This window comes from Pelobates fuscus, chromosome 7 (assembly GCF_036172605.1).
Source record: "Pelobates fuscus isolate aPelFus1 chromosome 7, aPelFus1.pri, whole genome shotgun sequence".
Lineage (NCBI taxonomy): Eukaryota > Metazoa > Chordata > Amphibia > Anura > Pelobatidae > Pelobates > Pelobates fuscus.
The window spans coordinates 18,902,389-18,925,041 of record NC_086323.1 but is presented as its reverse complement, the minus strand read 5'-3'; the positions used below and the strand labels follow the sequence as shown (position 1 = coordinate 18,925,041).

Here is a 22,653-nt window from a genome sequence, read left to right as displayed (position 1 = left end):
TAGGCTGGCACATGCTAAATATGTGTGGCATGATGAAACTGGATTGATCAACAAAATGATGTAGCTAATCTTTTACCCCCAAGAGAAGGATTACGATTCCAACAGGACCTAGGCAGGTTACCAGTATGGGCATCCCCCATCAATCTGCACATGGAAAGGTTAATGGGGCCAAGCAAATGTATGGTTCCAGGGCACCTGTCTAACTCATGGGCCCTAAGCAACTGCATAGGGGCACCTCAAAGATAATCCTGCTCTGTTTACCCCTTCCCCCCGCACTCGTATACACTTATTTCTTACAATGGTCCATAGCAGAATGTCCCTCTAGGTTAAATATTGTAAATCATGCATCACAGATACATCCATCTCAATGTTCTTCAAGATCTGTGTGGTTGTGGAAGATGTTTGCTCACGTGGACCTCATGGTGTTTTAGAAAGATAACCTAGCCAACAGATAGATAATATTGTCTACAAGCCCTCTTCTGATCATTGTTTACTCACAGTACAAAGATGTTACAATTTGACAACAGTTTAATTAGTCTATATCTGTTATTAGAATATAACCAGTTGATCATTCCTTGACAAACATGACCTATTTATGTTGGGGAGAAATGCGTTCAAGATGCTGGCCACTGTTTTCACTACATGAAAAGAAATTAATTTACAGAACAAACGTTTGGTAGTCACTCATCTAAATGTAGCATCTTTTGGCTAATGTTTTGAAGTCAGTTAGGAAGAGTGTCAAGTCCCAAGGAAGCAGCATGTTGCTTTGCTCTGAGCCTTAAGTTCTCAATACTAGTTGTTTTGCTATTTAGGCTTGGGAGGCCTCCTGGTGTTTGGAGGATGGGAGAAGACCACACTTGCTGAGCATGGGACAGTGACTGGTAATAGGACTGACAGTGGAGGGAACTCAGAGGAGCCATACTGACATTCATTCCCAAGTAGGGCACTGCTGGAGGACTGGCCATGTCAAAGGACGAGTAATGGACCAAGTTGTTGGTGGCTGCCATATGCTGGCGGAATTGTTCCTGTAAGCGAAACAGGCTGAGAGGAGAAGATGAATAAGAATGGGTTGGGGTGAGACAACTGCTGGATAAAGGCGTCATTGTGGCACTGACTGGCGATTCTGCAATAAAAAGAAATGTTATTCAGCATTTCAGAAATTAATTATTTATAAAATGCTTTTTTTTTTTATTGCATTAGCACATTACTATAAAGTGGCTAAAAAGACGGTTAATAAAATTAAAAATAAACATGCGGATTTATAATTTGTAATATCAGGATTAGTCAGAATTCATCATTAATGTGATTTTATGTTTAATATTTTACTTTATTTAAATTTCCAATAAATTACCTAATCAGGTGAATACCACTTTCATTCATTTTTTTTTTATTTCTTTTTTTTTAAAGGTGATTATTGAAACCAATCTTTACAATCCCTTTATTTATTTTTGCAAATAATCAGTTTACAATCAGCTCTCTGTCTTTATGTTATTAATGTCAAATATAGTTCTGGGACACAAATGTGTTAATTGTTGCAAATCTATAGCCGAATTAGATAAATTCTCCAAGTCAACTATATTTTTGGGTGGGCTGTTTTGGCTTAAAATTTTAAACTTACTTTGAATTCCCAACAATTCACTCTTCGGTGACTTTATTAATATGTCAGGCACTGTCCTGTTAGATGCTATATTACAAAATAAATCTAAGTGAAGAACAAGGAATAACGTGCAGACATGGGGTGATTTTAATATGTAGACAAAAAATCTCCCCCACCCCCAAGGTAACAAACTAGTTTATATTATGTGTTCTCCATCTCTGTTGTGTAAAAAGACATATGATTCAGAAGATTTCATCAGAAGGGGTTTAGACTCACCTGATTTGGGGCTTGCTCTCTTGCAATTCAGAATCTTGGTGTCTGGGGTTTGAATTTTCTCTATTTTGGGTTCTGCATGTGGTGTTTTGGGCTCTTCCTCCTTGTCAGTCTGATCTTCTCCTGCAGATTCACCTGCAGACTGTTCAGAGAGGGTGAGGTTAAGGTCAGCGCTAGTATCAGTCACTGAGCTGTAAGGTTTCTTGGAGTCGTGGCTGGGTGTTGCAGGATCCGCAGGGGCGGAGTCAACCTTGCTCTCACTGTTGCTGCTCACTTCTGAGTCCTTCTGTTTCTGCAACTGCTCTTTCTGAAGACTTCTCTGCTTCTTACGAAACTTGGCTCTTCTGTTCTTAAACCAAACCTATGGAATAGATGAGGCAAAATCTTATTTAAATCGTATTTTATACTTGTATCTATAATGGTTTGTCATGTTAAGGTAAATCATTTGCACATCACTAATTGTCCGGATATTTGCTTAAATTCTTGCTGCTATTAGTATAAATCATGGTTACATGCATGTATTTACAATGCATTCGATAATTAGGTGGTTGGGTCAAACTTTTTTCTTCCAGCAGATGTAAGTCTGAGGTGGGTTTACCAGATGTCCCCTTCAAATGGTATGTGTATGAAAAAGCTCTCCTCCCTTTTAAACAGAAAATTTAATTATTTTAATCTTTACTTTAAAGAGCAGAGTTTACAAGGAAGGGAGGGTTTTTTAAATCTGGAGTCTAGGGAACAAAGTAGAATTGAGTGAAGGTGGGTTAATAATAGATCTATAAGGACCCTTTTTCGAAGCCCCAAAGACTACAATCTGCAATGCAAAAGGCAAAACTGTAGAGGAGGGTTTGTTCTAGAAAAAATATGAACTAGACAGCAAACATGGAAGAGAATAAAAACAGTTCAGGGCAGGATGCTCCCACAAAATGCTACAGCAGGACTGGCCAACAGGTGGCCCATCAGCAGATCTTGAACTTTAATTATTTGGTAGGGATGTGCAAGGGCAAAAAATTTGCTTTGATTCGGAAATTCGGACTTTGGGAATTCGGCAATTCGGAACTTCGGTAACTCGGGCCCTAGCCCCTAAACCCTAACCCTAATGCAATTCGGGTCTTTGGCAATTCTGTTCAGTTTGCACTTCAGAAATTCAGCAATTGAAACTTCGGACATTCGTTAGCATCCGAATGTCCGAATTGAACGAAATTCGTCATTCCGAATGTACATTCGGAATGAAACAAATTACACATGTATTTTATTTGGTATCTATAAGGCTTGAGATTTTCGTAACCCCCGCACTAAACAATTTAAGCAATTTATTGGACATTTTACTTGCAAAAAAAACACTTTTCCTGTATATTTTCTGTTACTGAAGAAAATAGTGCTATGGGTCTGCAATTACCTGTACTCGAGCTTCTGGCAGGTTGGTGCACATGGCAAGCCTCTCCCTCATCACCACATCAGGATAGTGAGTTTTCTGGAAGGTCTTCTCCAGAGCTTCCAGCTGCTGTGCCGTGAACGCAGTGCGACTCCTTCTCTGTTTGCGATGCTGGGATCCATAGCGGGCTTCTAAGATAATGTCTTGAAATGTACAGCCGTTGGAAGATAAAATAGGGCAAATTTAATTATTGGAAAAGGTATGCATTGCTATGTACACATATATGTATTACCCATTTTTTTTTTGCTGGGAGATAAAAAAACAATGTATCGTCTGTCTGTCATTAACCATTATTCCAAGGTATAAAATATATTTACAACTTTGTAGTATGGTAAGTGCCTGTACACCTAGACATTCTAAATTAGAACAGTGAGTGGGAAGGGGAACATAATTTCCCACACGGGTGCAAGGAGATAAAATAGGGCAGAATGGATAAGAGGGCATTAAGATAAGGAAGATTTGAAGATGGAGGAAAATATAATATATAACATTAAATGGAGCAAGGATGAAGAATACAGCAAACACAAAACATCCAGATGTCCTTGGGAACCAATATGGCCTAGCACTTTTCCAAACGTTTTATTTACCCACTTGTGAGTTATTAACACATCTTCCACAAACACTGCTCGATATCTTGTGCCCCACCAGTGTGAAAATATTGTCGTTTGTGGAGGATGTTTTAATAAACCACAAGTGGATAAATAACCAGTTTGCCAAACAATAAAAATATGTGCTTGGTCAAGGTGATTGAATCTTAACGACAGCTAAAGAGCTAAAATTTGGGGTTTGTTGTATTAAAAAAGGATGAACCAACTTCTCCTGCACAATTTATTTGAAGCATTTCGCCTGAATACAATTCCTGTTAAATCAATACAGGAACAAATAGATCTCATCTGTAGACTCCACCGGTAAAACTACAGGTGAAAAAGATTTGGAATCGATTTGTTCCGTGATTACCAGAACTTGTCTTGAACTTTTGGACAAATCATTTCAAACTAATTTTTGCACACGTTTAGTGAGCATTCAGTTCCTGGACACAGGTATCTAGAGTGGTGAATGATCTCAGAACAGAGTCTATACCCGGACCAAGGAGACAATTTTAGTATAAATGTTTGATTATGACAGTTGAAGAATGCTTGGAGATAAACTGGGGAGGGGGGGGGGGAGGGTAGGAACAAGCAGGAATAAAAGATAAGAGAAGATCTCAGGTAGTGAGGCTATTGGAGGATAAAAAAAGGAATCAAAATTGGGAGCCAGTGAGATCACCAAGGTCAACTCATTATTTCATCATTCCAAGGTCAATAATTTAATTATTACCATTGAGTTGAGTAACAACATCTAGACTCCTGCTCATATTTGGACGCTATCAACATGAAGTTAAAAACATGTTGATGTTATTTTGTGCATTTAACTATAAAAATAAAGCCATTTTTCAACATTTCAAAATATTTCCATGCAGTCTAGGATACATTTCCTTCCCTGAACATGTATAACCTTGACACAGTGACTCTTCCAGACATGTCTATAGCTTGACGTTGGTGGCCATTACAAGCGTGTCATGTCTCATGACAGCAAAGAACACAAACTAGAACCTTGAAACTTTTCTAACAAGGACTTATAATGACGTCTGAAAAAGGAATTCTTCATAAATACATTATAACTCCTTGTATTTATTTTTTTAATTCTATATTTAATGGTTTACAAAACTACTGAACATATAAAGCTGTCTTGGCAGAATTTTAATCAAATATTTTAATTAGAAAATAATATACTTTTTTTTTTTAAATCTTAGTTACGTTGGACAGAAGTGCAGTTCCCTGTTACCATTTCCAGCAATTCCTGGTTTCGGGAATATCCCAGACTGCAATTCATTTTGTCCTCAAGCCGTTTGTTACGCAAGCATTTAAACGTATCATTCAGGCATTGTTAACACACTAAATAGATTGGCTCATAGTTGTCCTTACCAGCAAGTCTCTCTGCCAGTGTAAGTGCGTGGACAGATGGTCTGTAGTCGGGGGCATGCTGTGCCTGCTGTGCCGCTTGTTGGTGTAGGTTATACATTGCGCTGAGTGAGTTCATGGCATGCAGAGAATATCCATTCATCCCATAGTGCTGCATGATTAGAGATCCCTGAAAAGACATCCCTTTCTATTATTAGTCAATACATTTTCCATAGCCGTTAAAACAGTTTGAGAGGAATTACAACATCAACAACAAACACGACAGTGTAGCCAACATGTCCTACAGCAAACTATAATGATGCAAGTGATAAACACAAAGGGGTTAATGTACTAAACTGAGAACTTTGGAGAACCAACAAGGGGTATGCAGCTCCTTCTCTGATATTCAAACTAGTAATTCCACCTAAAACGTGCAGTTCTCCTTGTCAATTCTCCACAATTAGTAGTTTAGGGGAAAAAAAGATTAACTGTATGGGGAAAAAAATGAAACATTTTGTTTTTTTAAAATGACACCAGAATAATTCTAAAAACAAAGGTATTCATGAATATAGATTCTGAAACCCATTCAAAGTGCATCATAATGGAACAGGTTTTCTTGCAAGGAATGATTTGAAAATAAGTGTCAGAGAACGGGTAGCAAAAATGGAATTTAATATTTTTATAGCAAAAATATACTAGTTTTAGCACGGGCTGAATGCCTCCATGCCATCTCACAAAGAGAGTGTTTTAACACAGAGTAAAAACAAAAACACAAACAAACAAAAAAGTACTAATTGTATCAGTAAAATGCACACACAAAAAAAATCTTCTCCCTGTCTTACTAGTTTCATGATCATGTAGTATTTAGTCACTGGTCAAGTGGGAGAGGCTTTTTTTGCCTCTATTTGTTCATGTGGCAAACAGTATAACAGAGCTTTAATGCATAATATTTAAACAAATATCACACATAATGGTAACTGAAGAGTTATGGGCACCATGTGTGCTCACACTCGTATAGCAATAAGTCATGGGTCATCATATGTCAGAGCGTTTATATCACTGTGTGATATGTCTTTTCTCCACCCACACTTTACACTTTCCAATTTATTAACAGACCCCAACCCCCCACTCCCCCTGTGTCATGCTCTGTGTTGTCTGATTCATTTACATAATTACCAAATAAAAGCTCAAAAGATCTGAAATATTGCAGGATTATTAAAGCGTCACTATGATACAATTTACATTAAAAACACAACACACAAAGGGGAACAAAGACAGGCATGTCTCTGATTATATGATACGTAATAAGCAAATGTGAAACAGAGATTTAATCACTGAACTGGGAGTTAAGGAAAATGGACAAGAGAATTGCCAAAAATCGCAGAGTTTGACAAAGTTTCTAAGTTTGTCCTAAAGTATGCAATTCATTGTTTCAATTCTTCACAATTCATTGTCTAGTGAGCAAACCACTTCATGTTTGTACCAATCATTGACCTTTAAATGGATTCCTTGTAAATGTGACTTATATTGATAAAACAAGATGTTTTAACATTTCAAGTTTACCCAACGCATTTACAGTTTCTTCTCCCCCCCCCCCCTTAACTGAAAAAAATAAATAAAGAAGAAAGAAAACATATTGTCCCATTATAAAAAAGGGGTTAAATTTGACTGTGCTATCTAAATCACATTTATTTTTCTGCCAAGTGAGATTAAAGGAAGAAAGTTTGGCCAGAGATCCAGGTTTTGCTGAAAGCCATTGTGTAGTCTTGTTAAGTGTGTATCTTTACTGTCCGGCTTGCCATATAAAACCTGTTTCCCCTGGCCCTGTCTGCTCCATTTTATACGGCTACTGTACAGAGTGCTGATCACATTAACAAATACAATGTATGTATTAATGTTCTATGTTATGGTTCTAAGGTGTCGGTCTTCCCAATAGTGGAAGCCACACTCCTTCCGATGACCTGTTCCAACTTGATTTACATGACGGCATAAGCTCTAAATTTACCACCCTGCACTTTTAACTTGCTGCAGCCGTAAAATGGATGTTTTTCTGCCAGACCGTGAAAGTGGCATTTTAATTGGCTTTTCAGGTACCAAGCAAGGCGCTAGTTTTGTGGTTGGGCAGCTGTTCCTTATTAAAACTTGGTTGACTCCCCTTGTTAAGTTTATCTGGCTGGCTGTTTGGGTAGAGTCATTATTTTTTCAGCTAAATTTTAACGAACTCAGTTCTGGGTTGTGCATCTTTTATTTTCTATACTGATACGAAAAATGTCCCCCCCCCCCAAAAAAAAAACAACGAACAGTTACCCCGTTATGTATCATCGACAGCTCTTAGTATGGATTTAGTAGTATATATACACATTTCTTAGTGTATATATATAGATATATTTATATATACACACACACATACAATTGGGGTAATTCTCTAAATTGGGAATTGTGGAGAATAAGAGATGGAATTGCAAATTTCAAAGAAAAAAATGGAAGGTACACATAGTACCTGATATGTACATTTTACTTGAAAGCTCTAAAGAATTCCAAGTGTAGAGAATAAGTCTCAATTTCAAACTGTTATAAAAAATATTGCCCCTTTACAATAATATAAATAATAATAATGCATGTGGTCATAGGTTGCGTACCCCAAAGTACTTTAAAAGTTGACCTGTTTTTGATTTTTTTCAGCCTCAGGTTGAATGTAAAAGAACCTGTTTCTATTGAGCATTTGTGCTTTGTTCGTGAACTTAGAATGACTCATCGCATGTAAAAAGGCATGAAATACTCCGTAATCTAATTCTCAAAACAAGCGCAGTGTTATTGTATCTACTATACCTGCCTAACCTTCTCTCAGAAATGTGCAGTTCCTAAACAATGGGTTGGATGTCGCCCACCTTTTCAGACCACACACACAAAATAAGTAAGGCTAGAACAGAACTGGTTTTCCTTATCACATTTGTGACCAACTTTGACTCAAATAAAACTCAAATTCACATTTCGTCTACACAAAGAAAAAGTTGTACCATTAAAAACCTATGTGAAATATTCCACAAGATGGGTAGATATCCTACGATTTAAAATCCCATTCTGTTTCCTGTTAGGACGAACAAACCAATATCGTGTCCAACTTCCTGTCCAGTCTTACAACATGTCCTTGACCAGGACGTTATCTTATGAGCATGTGATCAGGAGAATCCTTCTCCTTGCTGATTGTATGACAAAGATATGTTTAGGTCATGTTGCTGAAATGCCTACAATGATAGACCTTTTTTTGTTCAAAAATATGATTTAACATATCAGTAGCCTGAAAATGGGATAGCTTCAATTTACTTGTGTAAAGTCTGAACAAGGGGCAGGATACAAAAGACCAGATTTAGGCCTAAGGTTTTGCATGTATTAACGTATATTTGCATTAATTCAATATGAGGGGCATTAAACGTTATCGTGGAGTAGAATGCAGTATTTGCGATGAATGGAGATCTTTGTTAGTCGAAAGCAAATAAGAGCAACTAGTGCTACTGTCATTCCAGAACACAAACAGAGGAATCTGAGATTCTAAACCACTGTAACAAAGTATAAGTATGTCACTTATGGACAGAGCTGGAAGATAAGAAGGTAAAATCAAAAGCAACGTCAGTCCATCTGAAGCAATCATAGCAAACATATGTCCTATAGGTGGGCAGCCTCATTGAAGAAGTAGGGCCTCAGATAAGCCTTCACTGTTCTGAAATGCTTGATGGTTGAATAGGGGTACAAATGCAAATTATGGAAAGTTATTGAAGTTATTCACTTAAATTATTTTCTGTAAAAGAATTCTGAAAATGAGGTGAAAATATTTGATTTGGAAAGAAATTTGAATTTGGCTATTTTGACTACGTTTTTCCATTTGTGATTCATTCGTGAAAATTCAGAGTTTAGTGAATAACCTTGTCTATTTCGTAGAATGTAAGCCAAAATGGCCAATTGAATAAAAATATATAAATCTACAAATTGACCTTTTGGGAATTTATTTTCCCTACTTAGCAATTTTGGCTTAACTGTCAGCTTTCATCACAACTCATCTGTCAGTTAAGTTAACCTCAATTCTGAGAAAGTACAGATACACTACATGCCGATGGGGTATTGAGTTGACCTGCTTTGTCCACATTGGATTTCATGGCTGCTGAGTATCAAAAAAAAAAACTAGGTCAACTCTTCAGAGTCCTCCAATGGTGACTTAACTATTTGTCTCATTGACTCGGATTCCCAGGTGTACAGGAAGCACATGAAACCAAACTATATACACATTATATTTAGGTATATTTTCACTAAACAGGAAGTGGTGAAGAGGCAAAAACAATTAATTTTAGGTATAATTAACAGAACTGAAAAACAAATCTCAAAAGGAGAATAATTTTGGCCAAAACTTCACAATTCCTACTTACTGAAAAAATAAATCAGTGAATATCTAAGGTGTGTCTCTGAAACATTATGGTTTATTCATTAATCAGTGAATTATTGTGAATTGGAAAGGAAAAAAAAATAGCAAAATGTTCTCTAAACTAGCCATATTGGAACATTTCTTCAAATCAGATGTTGTTCTACATTTTACTACTCGATTTTCAATTTACTGCAACTCACTGTTAATTGAATGAACCCTACACATTCTAGCTGGGCCACAATTAATGTGGAATGTATTCCTTTTAAAAAATGTTGCCTTGCTCAAATTATTGGTGCTCAGGCATGATCTGTGAAACTCAACATACATTGAATTGAAGACTTGCTGAAATAGAGATTTTACCCAACCCAAGGCCGGATTGTACTACAAAGGATCGCTAGCTCAATAGCAGATCTCCCCTTGACATGTATAGAATACATTGGTCGATATTTTACAAGTGAGTTGTTAAAAGGACACTCCGTACCCAAACACAAAAAAAGAAAAGTCACTGTAGCAAACTCACCCCTTTTAACAGAGTTTGCCATGAGCTTTTGGAGGGGGCTGCTTGCCCGCCTCCTGCCCTGTGATTATGGTCCCTGGGAGATTTGGACCTTCAAGTGCAACATTTGGGCATACTGTATTTTATTATACTGTCACTGGCCCTTTAAGCAGCATATGGAATTCTATTGGACTGTGTATGTCCCTTTCAGACTATGGCCCTCTCATCAGCCCATGCTAAACTTAACCTCCATGGCGATTTGACTGTGTTTGTGGCATCTGAGCGCTGTTCGGATATATTGAGCGCTCAGATCCAAGCCATCGGGGGATGGGTTGAATGTGGGGGTTCTGTTCAATATGATAGGAGTTATGTATTTTTGTGTCTTTTTGTGTCTATGCTAACATGTGCTCAATGGAGTCTGCCTTATCCCTGGATATAATTGGATTACCTCTCCATTGTCTCCAGGATAGAGGACTCTTGTGAAACTGGTTTGGGACGGAAAGCCATGCTGGCAGTGGGTTTTATTAATACTTTTGCTAACTTTTGAACCCCTGGTCTGATTCGTGCCATTTTTTAATATGTTGTTCCCCTGAATGGATTGATTGTGAATATGTAATGTGAATGTGATGTATAGTTTTAAAGTTATAGTATATGTGTAAAAACTGTATTTCTCTGCCTGTGATAATTACATTTCCATTGTGTAAGATAATTGTATCACAGGCAGAGGGAAGGACTTTACTGTGGGTTGTAACTGTTATTTTATTGGTTATTTTATACCTCCCTGTGGGCGGTCCTGTATGTGCAAGACCGTAATAAAAACCAGGCTGGGTGTGCCAGCACAGTCAGTTCTTCTTCACCCTCAATTTGAAGTGCCGTCTCTTATTGGGGGAATCTGCTACAAGGGATTGCTATGCTCTGCATATTCCCTTGCTGTAATCACTACTAAGCTCTTGTAAGAGCTTGTTCCTGCTTCACTATCTTGGAGGAGAGGGGATTACCCCCTGGAGCCTTGTCGTAGGTCCAGGGTGGGCAGGAGACGGCGAGACCCCAACCAAGCTGCGGCGGTTCGTGGGGTCTGCGGTGCTTATGGTGTCTGGTGGAGTGCTTGTAGCCCTCAGGAAGCACTAGGAGCATCCATCAACGGAGGTACTCAGTCGGGGTGCCCGTTGATCCGTTACAGTCACTATTTAGGAGATATGTCCACAAAGACACCATGCATGCATTTAATTACATATTTCTTTGAGGGTATAACATAACAGCTTGCAAAAGCTGCAGATCTATTTTTTGTAGCCTTCGTAAGCCATCCCCTTCTAACCCCACCCAGACCTTTTGTGGCTGTCCAATCACAGAGTTCCCAATGCAGCTCAATTAGAAGTCTGTACAAGGTGCTCTGGGCAATTGCTGCCTCTTGAGTCTAACTCCACTGAGCTAACCAAACCACGAAGTAAAAGGACCGGTTGTGTTTTTGATAGCCTGCAGGTGCAACAAGATTAATAAATAAAAAGTTACAATTTCTATTGAAATCTGCACTTTTAAAAAAAAAATGAAAAAGGACACACTCTTCACACAAAAAGCACTTTAGAAAGCTAGGTGTTTGGTGCATTCCTTTAACTCAGTACTAAGTAAAAAGACCCCCTAAGACTTCTGAACTTTGTCAGCTTGCCTGTCCTACCCGATTTACCACATTCAGACTTTTGCTGGCTAGATACCGCAGAGATAAGATAGAGCCAGATGACTGAGATACCAACAGCTGCTCCCCCACTTTCGCCAGCAAACTGCATTAAATTCCCCAGAGTTCCAGCTCGAACGGTTCCCATTGAACAAACTAATAACAGATTTATTTTCTCATTTACTCTGCGCTCAGAGCACCAGGGCAGAGCGGCCTTTGGGAACGACAGAGATGGTTTTGAAACAGAAAAAAAAACTGTTATCCATTAACATCCAATTATCACTTGGTCCATGCCATTAATTATAAATCAGCCCTCTAATTGGGATAATTAGCTTTCTCATGGCTAATGCAGCATAACTGATGCTTTTTGATAGGGTTTAATCACTTCATTTGTTTAGTGGCAGGGGAACAAATGGAATAGTCAATGTAATTTCATCACCATCCTCATCAGAATTAAGAGCTCTTTAAGCTGTTAATAAATGTTTGCAAATGCCTTTCTGGAGGATTGGACACATCACAATTGTAACTCAATTACTATAGTTAATATCATTACTTTACACTATAAACTCTCACAAGGAGGGACCTTAGCTTGCTTGCTTTGACGTAATGTAGATTGAGTGCCTTATAGTGACCCCGTTATATTTGCTGCATAATTTGTTTTATATTTTAAGAATTTATAATAATTCAATGCAGTATTTCTCATGTGCAAAATATGTTTTTTGTTGTTGGTTTTTTTTTTGCACAAAGGAACGCTGATGTATAAAATATTGACTTCTTATATTAATCTGCATATAAAAAAGATTTATGCATTGCTCATCTGACAGCTGTCCTACATTCCTTTCTTGTGACATAAAACATCTACTACTAGGGTTCCTTAACACTAGCAGACTAAAAAAAAATGTAAAATTCTAACATGGGGAGAACAATTTCTAATCAATGCTTTAACAAAGCTTGGGCACTTGATGTTGATAATTAAATAAATATTAATTGAATTTTGATTTGCAATTAATCCAAATCTTATTGACAAAATGTAGGCAAAAAGTTGATGAAACAGAGAAATTCACAATTTGGCTATAATCACATTTAATCTATTTTAGCCTGAATTTTGTAATTCATCAAATTCTTTACAATTTTGGATTTTAATGAATAACCTTAATATTTTCTTTATAGTCTTAAAGGGGGTTTTATGGCATGGAGCAAAACATTGAAAATCACTATACATATGCATGGCAAGACAAATAGGTTGAACCACTAGTCCCCAATATATAAACATTTTCAGGATTCCTGAATTTCAGCTGAATGTAAGCTTGGCTCAGCAGAATTTTGGAACCGAAATTCCGATTTGGGAACCAAAACTGAAGGACAAAAAGGGTGCAAAGATTCTCCAATTTGCATGCTGCCAAATACATAAATAAAAATTAAAATACTATACATATATATTTTACAGAATACGTATAGGGGCATTTTCCCAACATTTGGTTCACAGACAAACTTTTTTTCCCTTCTGTTGCTCACTGCTCAGCTGATCTGTGAATAAAACATTTAGTAAGTGACCCCTAGCCAATCAATCATGTTTATTCCCCTAATCAGTCATCTATCTTTTTTACCACGAGCGGATTCTGAATCAAACATGCTCAGCATAACGCGTTTTGGGTACATTTTGACTCGGAGTTAATAACTTCGACCGGTCACTCAATCAGCCCAAAATTAATCTACAAGTGTAGTGTAAAAATCACCTACAAGCAATTTTTTTTTTAATTACTTATTCTTATTTTTATTTATTAATTTTTTAATCGGATGATGTTCAGTTTTCCTTTAAATTTGAGAGATTAAGCAAATTACATCACAATTAAATTCAGTTCTGGCACAGCCAGGGCACACAATGCAAATGAAGACGAGATATAGAAACATTGTTTCATTTCTCCTCCTCTCTGCAAGATCTCTCTGTGCTGACTATCAGGTGCGAAGGACACAGCTTACAACAATGACTGACAGGGAGCTATGACGGAGGCGACAAATTACAGGATAAAGAGATATTGATTTTGACTTTTCATTTTCCTTTTCACACCCCACAAACACATTTGTTAGGGATAGGGGTAAGTAAACATAATATTATCTCATGCCCACTCTTACATTTATCGAGAAAGGTTTTCTAAAATAGGCACCATGCAGTTTAAGGAGCAAATAAAGAGAGCTGTTCAATACAATATTGTATAGGTATTTGTTATTTCACCGTGATCATCTCTAGGCAGTTTGTAGACAGGACATGCTTAGATGAGACTCGAATAATGTACACGTAGGGTTCTGCCAAGACTAGATGTCCCAAATTGTCTATAGACAACCTTTTTAAGCTCAGAATGAATCTCACCAATGGCAAAATTATTGACTATGACTTCAAACTCTCTTAATAGCATCTGATACAACAGTAGATAACAGGTTGTCAAATGTAGCTAGTGATCATCTATCAATGATTAATTGATTGATACAACCAGACTTTATTTCTACAGGAGTTATGCGTATATTGCCACGTTAAACCTATTAGGTATTTATTCTCACAAGATACTAACGCAAGGGAAAATATTCAGATCTGCTATAAAATCTGCTATAAATACTGAGTTGTAAACTGGATTTGTAAAACTCATGCTAAGATAGCTGTGTTGTGAGTACAAACCAGCTGTTTTGCCTAAATGTTTCAATTTGCATTTCAATGTGTTCCATTTTGAAGTTTAGCAAATAAACCTGTGTAGATTGATACTTCCAAAATGTGACAAGCTTATAATAATATATTTAAATATTTGAAAAATTCAAATTCACATTTGAAATTTAAATAAGCTTTTTACATCGCCATCTGACAGATTTTATTATTTTATGATAACAGTTATATTATATATAGGAATAGTTTAAAATGTCAGTTTTAACCGTGAAAATCCTTATTATTGGATGTTTCAATTAGACCAGCAATAATGTCAAAATTACGATTGGAAAAGGGAAGGTGCATAAATATTTCTTCTGAGTTAAAAAAAAACTGATTGTATTTATTACACACCCTTTAATTTAATATTAATCCCTGAGTGTATGAATTTACCACCAAATATTTACACAAGTCATTGCTTCAATCTTCCCCTCGCATCTCTTATTTAAACTATTACCATCTGTCTTTACCCCCCTTTCTGAGATTTAAGCTTAACACCAGGTACGACATCCAATTCTACGTCGGTATATATATATCTCTCTTTATATTTTTTTTGTAGTATTTCATAAAAACATCAGGAAGGATTATTTAAAGTGAAATCAAAGTGGATTTTACATTTTAGACCAACATACATTTTAAATAAAAAAAAGTGTTTGGAAAAACAAAAAAAAAAACTGAATAAACAAAATATAAAAAAACAAATTAATAATAATAATAAGCTATATTTTCATTTTGGCTGTTCTGGCCTGCGATTTGAAATTGACTTTGAATTCAAGACAAATCTCACTTTAGTGATTAACCGTGATACCGTAAGTCAATGTGTTTGTTACCCTGTTTTAATGTATAGTCATTTACAAATTGTTACTTAACAAAAAGACAAATGATCTTTTTAACCCCTTAAGGACCAAACTTCTGGAATAAAAGGGAATCATGACATGTCACACATGTCATGTGTCTTTAAGGGGTTAAAGAAGAATTATCTGCGTTACGATGTCACTAGAGTGATCAACTATTTCCTGTCTTAACGAGAAAGCGAAATAAATCAAAATACTGCATTTTCTGTCTCCAGTTTAGGAAGGGACAATAAGTAGGCCTGCCGTGGGTAATATAATATAACAAAGTCATAAAATCAGGAAATATTCGGTAATTTTTAGAATTCTCTGTGTATAAAGAGTTAAACTCATATGGGGTAACACACAGAGGCCACTGAGGTGTAATCTAGACAAGTTCTAATGAGTAAACAATGTTTGCAGTCAGCATGGTGGTGAAAATTCTTCTTATCCAAGTACTGCCCTCAAACTATTCCCTTTATTGTCTAATAATCCATTAATGAGGTTCGCACGGGGGTGGTATGCCTTGAAGACATGATTAGATATGTATTACTGGCATTTACATGGAAAACTTGGCGGGTCAGCCAAGTGGAAACGAAAGGCAATTTACACTAACATAGATCCTGCGGACAAGTTGTGCATCCATGCAAGGAGTGAGGTTGTAGGGGGTGGGGTACGGATAGGTTGTAATGGGAGGGTAGAAAGGCAGTTGTCCATTTGCAATCAGGTTGTGTTTTTAGGGTAAATGCCTGTTTTATTGTAAGAGTATATGATAGATTAGTATTCGGAGTGAAAAAACTAACAAAGTGACCCAGTCTTCAGTTTTTGACGGGTACAGTCAATCATTCTAAGTGTATTTAAATAGTTAGGGGTATATCACTAAACTGGGACTTACAGCTGACTTGTAAGGTTTTGGCGGATACAATCACATGTTAAATATAATATACATATTAAACAAACTGTTTGTTGCTTAAAGTTTGTTTTTGGCTAGAATTTTGCAGGGTTTGTTAGTTGGCTAAAACACACTGATTAGTAAAGAAACGCCTGCTGTATGTTTGTTTGCTTGTTTGTTTGTTTATTGCTTTTTAAAGTTGCAGGCTTGGTGAGTTCGTAATACCCCTATTTGACATCTAAATGGTTCACCATCAACGTGAAAATATGCAAAGTGTGCGCAATGGGCGTGTCATGTACACACCCAAATGCAGAACCAAATCATCCTCCCCCTCCCACCCCCGTTTAGTTTCTCTAGGCACTTTTGTAAGAGTTTGGGTTAAATTGTTGTGATTTTGGGGGTGGGAGACATGGAAAAAAAAAAACAAATAAAATCTGTGAGCTTTGAAGTTGCTGTTTAGTAAATTAGTATATATATCATGATGACTATCCCTGTATACCAGGGGTCCTCAAACTCCGGCCCCCAGATGTTGCTGAAATACAGCTCCCATGATTCTTTGCATTACATGGATAGCCAGAGAATCATGGGAATTGTAGTTCAGCAACATCTGGGGGCCGGAGTTTGAGGACCCCTACTGTATACAAATGGGTACTTTTACATCTTTTTAAAAAATAATTGAGTACATCTATGAAAATATCCCAAATAATAATTCTGGGTATCATTAACCTCCCAACGCACTTCTTACCTGAAGTTGCGATTAAATAGTTCATGGACTCAATGTCCATTTGAAATAATTAAAACTGTTTGGTTAATAGACCTCTTTATGCTCTGCAATTCCTACCAAAATGCGGTTTCATCTGGAGACATCTTCACTTGGTTCTCCCTAATTTACATAAAGCAGTATTTTTTTTATTTTTTACTGGGTAAATAGCAATTTATTTATTTTTAGCTTTTTTTTTTGACATAAGGATTATTAAATAAAATTACCAGCAAAGGATGTATCACACTCTGAAATACAGACACATAGCAGGGATGAAATAGTAAGATATATGCAAAAGAGAGCTGCAAAGGACCCCCATTTGGGAGAGTCACATACAAGTGGGGTCTATTTACTAAACGCTGAACTGTAGCAAATTAAAAAAGTCAGACTGCAACATTCAGGGGAAACGCACCAACTGCAGGTAGGCAGTCACAAATACTGCCCAAGCAGTTCTTAAAACAGAGCACAACCTAACTGGGCAAACTGTGAGTCCCCCAGAGGCCCTCACATTTACAATATTGCGTTTATTAATTAAACAGAGAAATAAAATAGATTTGAACAAGAGAAATGCAGATGTTAGGTCTAAATAGCCAAGTTGGGAAAATAGCCGAATGGAAGATTTTTTTTGCAAATATCTATGTTGATCTAAAATCTGCAGTTCTTCCCAATTCCCAATTTTGTGAATAAAGTGCTGAATGTCTCGGTGAGACTGAAAAGGATTTAAAATAAAATAAGAAAAAAATATTAAAGTTGCAACAATCTAAGTACGTGACACGCATCCTTTTATATAGCATTGGAACCTTGAAATACAGTTTGTTTTTTCATGAATTGTTGTAGCAAATAATTCCCAACAATCACAAGCCCGCCTGCCCTGTCATCTCTTAGAGACAAGTGACATAAACACCCTCAGGAAAGTGCAACCACTTTTTAGTAAATACCTCCCCCATTAGTTTGAATAAAGCATAACCATAAAAATTTAAATAAATTAAAAATCTTGGACCTTTACCTCTTCATAATTCTAGGGAAAATAGAGGAATTGCAGTATTTTATCCACTTATTGTCCACAAAGAACAGGCATGGGACCAGTGTTTCTCTACTGGATATACAGTGCTCGGTGACATCAGTATTATTTTATTTATTTTTAAATCCTCAGCATATTCCGCAACCAACTTAAGACTCCAGGGAAAAGGTCAAGTTGACCATCCAATACATGGGATAATAATAATAATAATAATAATAATAATAATAATAATAATAATAATAATCATGTCTGTAGTTACCAAGTTAAATCACTAGACTGTAAAGCATGGAGAATCAAGAAGGGAATTGGAAATCTTATGCAAAATTAGCTAAACTGGAGAAATTCACTGATTCAGATATAATACTCGATCATCTACTTTATCCTAAGTTTGTCATTTTTTTACCAGCTCTCCCCGGTTTTGTGACTTAACTCATTAGGAGTTAACTACCATGATAAACAGTAGTTTAAAAAAATTCAAGAAATTACTTTTTCCCTCAAAAAAATACGCGTGTGTATATGTTTTTTCCAGACTCGGATCTGTTAGCTTAGATTTTTCAATGTGACATAAATTTACTATTTAGCGATTCAAATTTGTAATTTAATAAAGTGCCCATAAACACAATTAAAGTACTTAATGTTTAATGGACAGACAGACAAACATGCAAGATATTAAGTTACTGGCTCCTGCTCCTTTAGAGACCAGTCTCCAATGTACTTCTTCAATATACAGATAGCAACTATAGTTCTAACACATTCCAATTCTCAAAGCAATTGTGAACTATTTCATTTTTGGAGTTCAGAGTAAAATGTTTCTATCTCGCAGGGTCCCTAAAAAAAAATCAAACATGTTGTGGGCCTAGTCATTAAGTAATGAGTTGTTGTAAGACTGAATAATCAAGGCACAGCCTAAAATAAGTGAATTTATTTTTTTTGTTTCCTGTTTTTTCGGCCTCGATATACAAGTTGCTGGTTGTTTCTATACACTTACACTGTGCTCTATTCACTCAATGCTGATGACATTTGGAAGAAAGGTTGTTGAAATAAAGACAGTTTAGGGTAGATTGTGTGGACCTGGTAACCAATAATTTTGATATTTTGGAAGGGAAATAAATTTCCTCGAGACCAGTGATGGTTAACCTTGACACCATAAATTGTTTCTGGACTGCATTTCCCATGATGCTCAGCTAGATTTTAGACTCTAAAAGCTAGCTGAGCATCCAAGGGAAATGTAGTCCAGAAACAATTTATGGTGTCAAGGTTAGCCATCACTGCTCTAGACTGTAAGCTCATTTGAACATGGCCCTCATCTACCTACTGTGTCACTGTGTAATTCCCTCATCAATTGTAAATCTCCTCCCCTTTCGTAATATTGTAAAGCGCTGCGGGATTAGTTGGCATTATATAAATACCAATAATAATTATAATAATAATATTATAATTCTCTCCAAGTGGATATCATGACACATATTGACTGATCTATTGAGTGAAAGTCTGAGACCAACTATGCAGCATTAAGACTGCCAGGGATAAAACCCAAAGTATATAAGTCAGAAAAAAACAAATATTTCACCCCAATCCAGCACTGCGGAATGTGTTGGCGATATAGAAATAAAAGTATAATAATAATAATTCAGCCGTTTAGTGAATAACTCCCTTGGTTATATGTGGAAGCTCAGAAAATGTGCCCACATTGGGGGAATCACATGCACAGAGGAATTCTGGAGCAAAGTTTGAAAATTGGAGCAATCACTTTGGGGACCAATGTTCGATTTATATAATATCACCACTGAATATCCCTTTATGTAAAACCCATTTAGCTTTCTGCAGTCAATTATAAAGTGACATCAAGTGCAATGCAAAGTGCTGTGCAATTAAACACTACATTAGAATTAGTAGAACATTTGTTACATGATCTGACCTGTTTATGACAAGCATTCTAAAGACATCACTAATGATTTGATTTTATGTCCTGTTCAGTTTAACTCATATGACCAGTTCATTCTGCACAGCTTTGGACCTGATTTTGGCAGCAGATGGAATAAGGCAGTTTCTTATCTCCCTGTCCTTCAAGCAGTCCCCTGGCCATAACTACACCCTCTGTCCTGGCCCCATGTCCTATACTGCACCCCCATAGCCTGAAGGCACTGCTGCTGTGATGTATAGGATGCTAAGCTATAAGATATGCATGATCCCATTCTGTCCTGCATCTAATAGAGGTGAAAATGGGTTTAACAGCAGACAATGATATTAATTTATCATTATCCCTGACACCATTACAAAGTCTCTTCTTTTCATTCGATTGTAAAACAGGAACAAAAATTAAGTAGCAGCCTAACAGTGTGAAAATCGTTCACAACAATACTAATCAGCTAATTAGGTAATAATTAGACATAAATCAGACACTAATTAAAAGAGCTTGTGCCATTTAAACCTGCCACTTCTTCATTTGACTGGAACAGCGGTGAACTATGTATCCTAACGTCTCTCAAAGGGTTAAGCATGGTTAATATATATACATTGTATAAATCCTGCCTCGGATGGGTTAAGAACAATTAGACAGCTTTATCAGGAGAAATATTTTTTTTAAAAAATTGTATATTATAAACTTGTCTTAACATTGCATAATCTTTTTATAGTTTCGATATACATTACATACAGTATAAAATGTGTATCACATATTCGATAATATTTTTACTGAATTTTGTTAGTAAAGAAATATGGCAAAAGTTACATTTGTGGATTGAACGTTCTAATCGGTGGCTTTAGACTTTGAAAACATGTTTGACCAAATCTTCACCCCCCCTCTAATCTCATACCCTGAACCCATTCTAAGCCCCCTTGTTACATCTCACGGTATCTTATTAAAACACCATTATAGAAATGAAATTGGATTTACAATCTAAGTCTTTGTTTGGCATAACTGAAAAGATTACTGTTGGTAAATTCACCCCAGGCTAGAAATAGATTTTATGGTGACAAAGGAATATTAAGCAGGACATTTGGGGGTCTGTGGCAGAGCAACAACTACCGAGAAATCTTTTAGCTTCAGAGATTCAATCTGTCAATATTTATATTTCACAACCCTGCTGGCTTCCTGGTCATCAAGGGTTAAACAGTCAGACATATTGATAAAATGACATCTGTTACTCCCAAACTCCAAAGGAAATGTTGCATTTCATTAACTGTCCAACTACTAACTAGACTAGAGGATCCAGGATGGACACTATACGAACAGTAACAATGTAAATCCCATGAATCTTCAGAGTTAATTTGTTTATTTATATCTAGAATAATAACACCTTCTCAATAATATCCAAACAATAACACAGAAATGGACACATAGTTTGTGTAACGTTCTCTTGTGTTATGATACAAATGACTGCTTAGTAAAAAAAATGGCAACAAATTAGAAAGTTTAACAAGTAACCATCGCACAGTAACAAATAACAATATATAATTATAATACAATACATTCTACCCAGCTTAGCGCATTTCCATATTTATATCATTCTAACTACACACTATACATGTATGAATTATAATCAGATGTTTGGTCAGTATTAACAAATATTGATCTGATTTAACAATCATATCAGAATTCAATATTCGTGGTTTTTCAGTAAATATGGTCATAGCAAATAGAAACCTGTAACTTAAAAAATAAAAAATAAATACATACCTGGAGGGAGATGGTGGGGGGGTTATTTACTAAACAGCGACTTGTACAAATCTGACAATCGACTTTGCTAAGGTCAGGCCAGTTTCAGATTCACTAGAGATGAATTTTGTTTAAAGGCTCTAATTATTTTTGGCTACATTTTGCGAATGCATATCCCACATGTTACTGTGAGCAAACTCTCCTTAGCAAAACTTCAAAACTACATTTACAGATTCTCAGCCAAACTTATGACCGACTGCTCGCCGTGGAGAATGCTATTTTAGAATGATTTCTGGGGTATTATGGTTTGCCATCACTGTCCTAGGAAAACACAATAATTGACTTTTTTTTTTTGAAGGACTGAAAGTGCAATAATCAAATAGCAAGATAACATACATACCTTTCTATTGTTCTGGTAGATGGGTGGATTTGGAGAGAAAAAGCCCGTTTTGTGATTTAATTTCAGATGGAGGTCAATACAAGCTGCACTCTGACAGTCTCTACAGTCTATGATATGACCTGCTGAGTCCTTGCTGGCTGGTCCCTAGTCCTGTGGCTGAGATGCATCACATTCTGTGAAAGTCCCCAACTTGCCCCAGGTTTAGTCAATCTGCCATGTAGTGGGGGCTGGACTGATGAAGGACTTTTAACAGAGCCTGGCAGGATTCAGGAGCAGCCCTGTAAGATGCTTACTGGTCCTCACAGCTGTCACTCAAAAGACTTTTTGTGTGTGTGTGTGTGTTAACTTGTTACCAGTCATTTACTCAAACCCAGTCAGGTGTGAAACTATAATTAAATCATTCAAAGATAATGGAAATCTACTTGAACACTGAGTTGCTGTAAGTAGCCTGCTCTCTGGTTTGTGACTGATGATAGATAGATAGATAAATATGAAGTTTAATGCTGTTTGCTTTTCATGGTAGAAAGTGTGCAACTATTAAACTGCAGTCTGTCAGGAGCACCCCACATTCTGATCTGG

The 22,653-nt window shown here is 36.5% G+C and overlaps 1 protein-coding gene across 1 annotated transcript; it reads right to left on the bottom strand.

Moving 5' to 3' along the window:
* Positions 1 to 257: 257 nt before the first annotated feature.
* On the bottom strand, positions 258 to 22,268 carry DMBX1 (diencephalon/mesencephalon homeobox 1). Its single transcript, XM_063427183.1, has 5 exons — positions 22,075 to 22,268; positions 5,267 to 5,432; positions 3,267 to 3,445; positions 1,874 to 2,231; positions 258 to 1,123 (listed from the first exon to the last, which is right to left on the bottom strand). Exons 2-5 carry the CDS (start codon positions 5,418 to 5,420, stop codon positions 723 to 725), a joined length of 1,092 nt encoding a protein of 363 aa, XP_063283253.1. The 5' UTR covers positions 5,421 to 5,432; positions 22,075 to 22,268; the 3' UTR covers positions 258 to 722.
* Between the last annotated feature and the right edge of the window lie 385 nt (positions 22,269 to 22,653).

Coding starts and splice junctions, on each gene's coding strand:
- DMBX1 (XM_063427183.1), bottom strand. CDS start 5,420: ATGCAGCACTATGGGATGAATGGATATTCTCTGCATGCCATGAACTCA. Junction 3,446..5,266: donor ACTGGCAGAGAGACTTGCTG/GTAAGGACAACT, acceptor GTACATTTCAAG/ACATTATCTTAGAAGCCCGC. Junction 2,232..3,266: donor TGCCAGAAGCTCGAGTACAG/GTAATTGCAGAC, acceptor TCTATTCCATAG/GTTTGGTTTAAGAACAGAAG.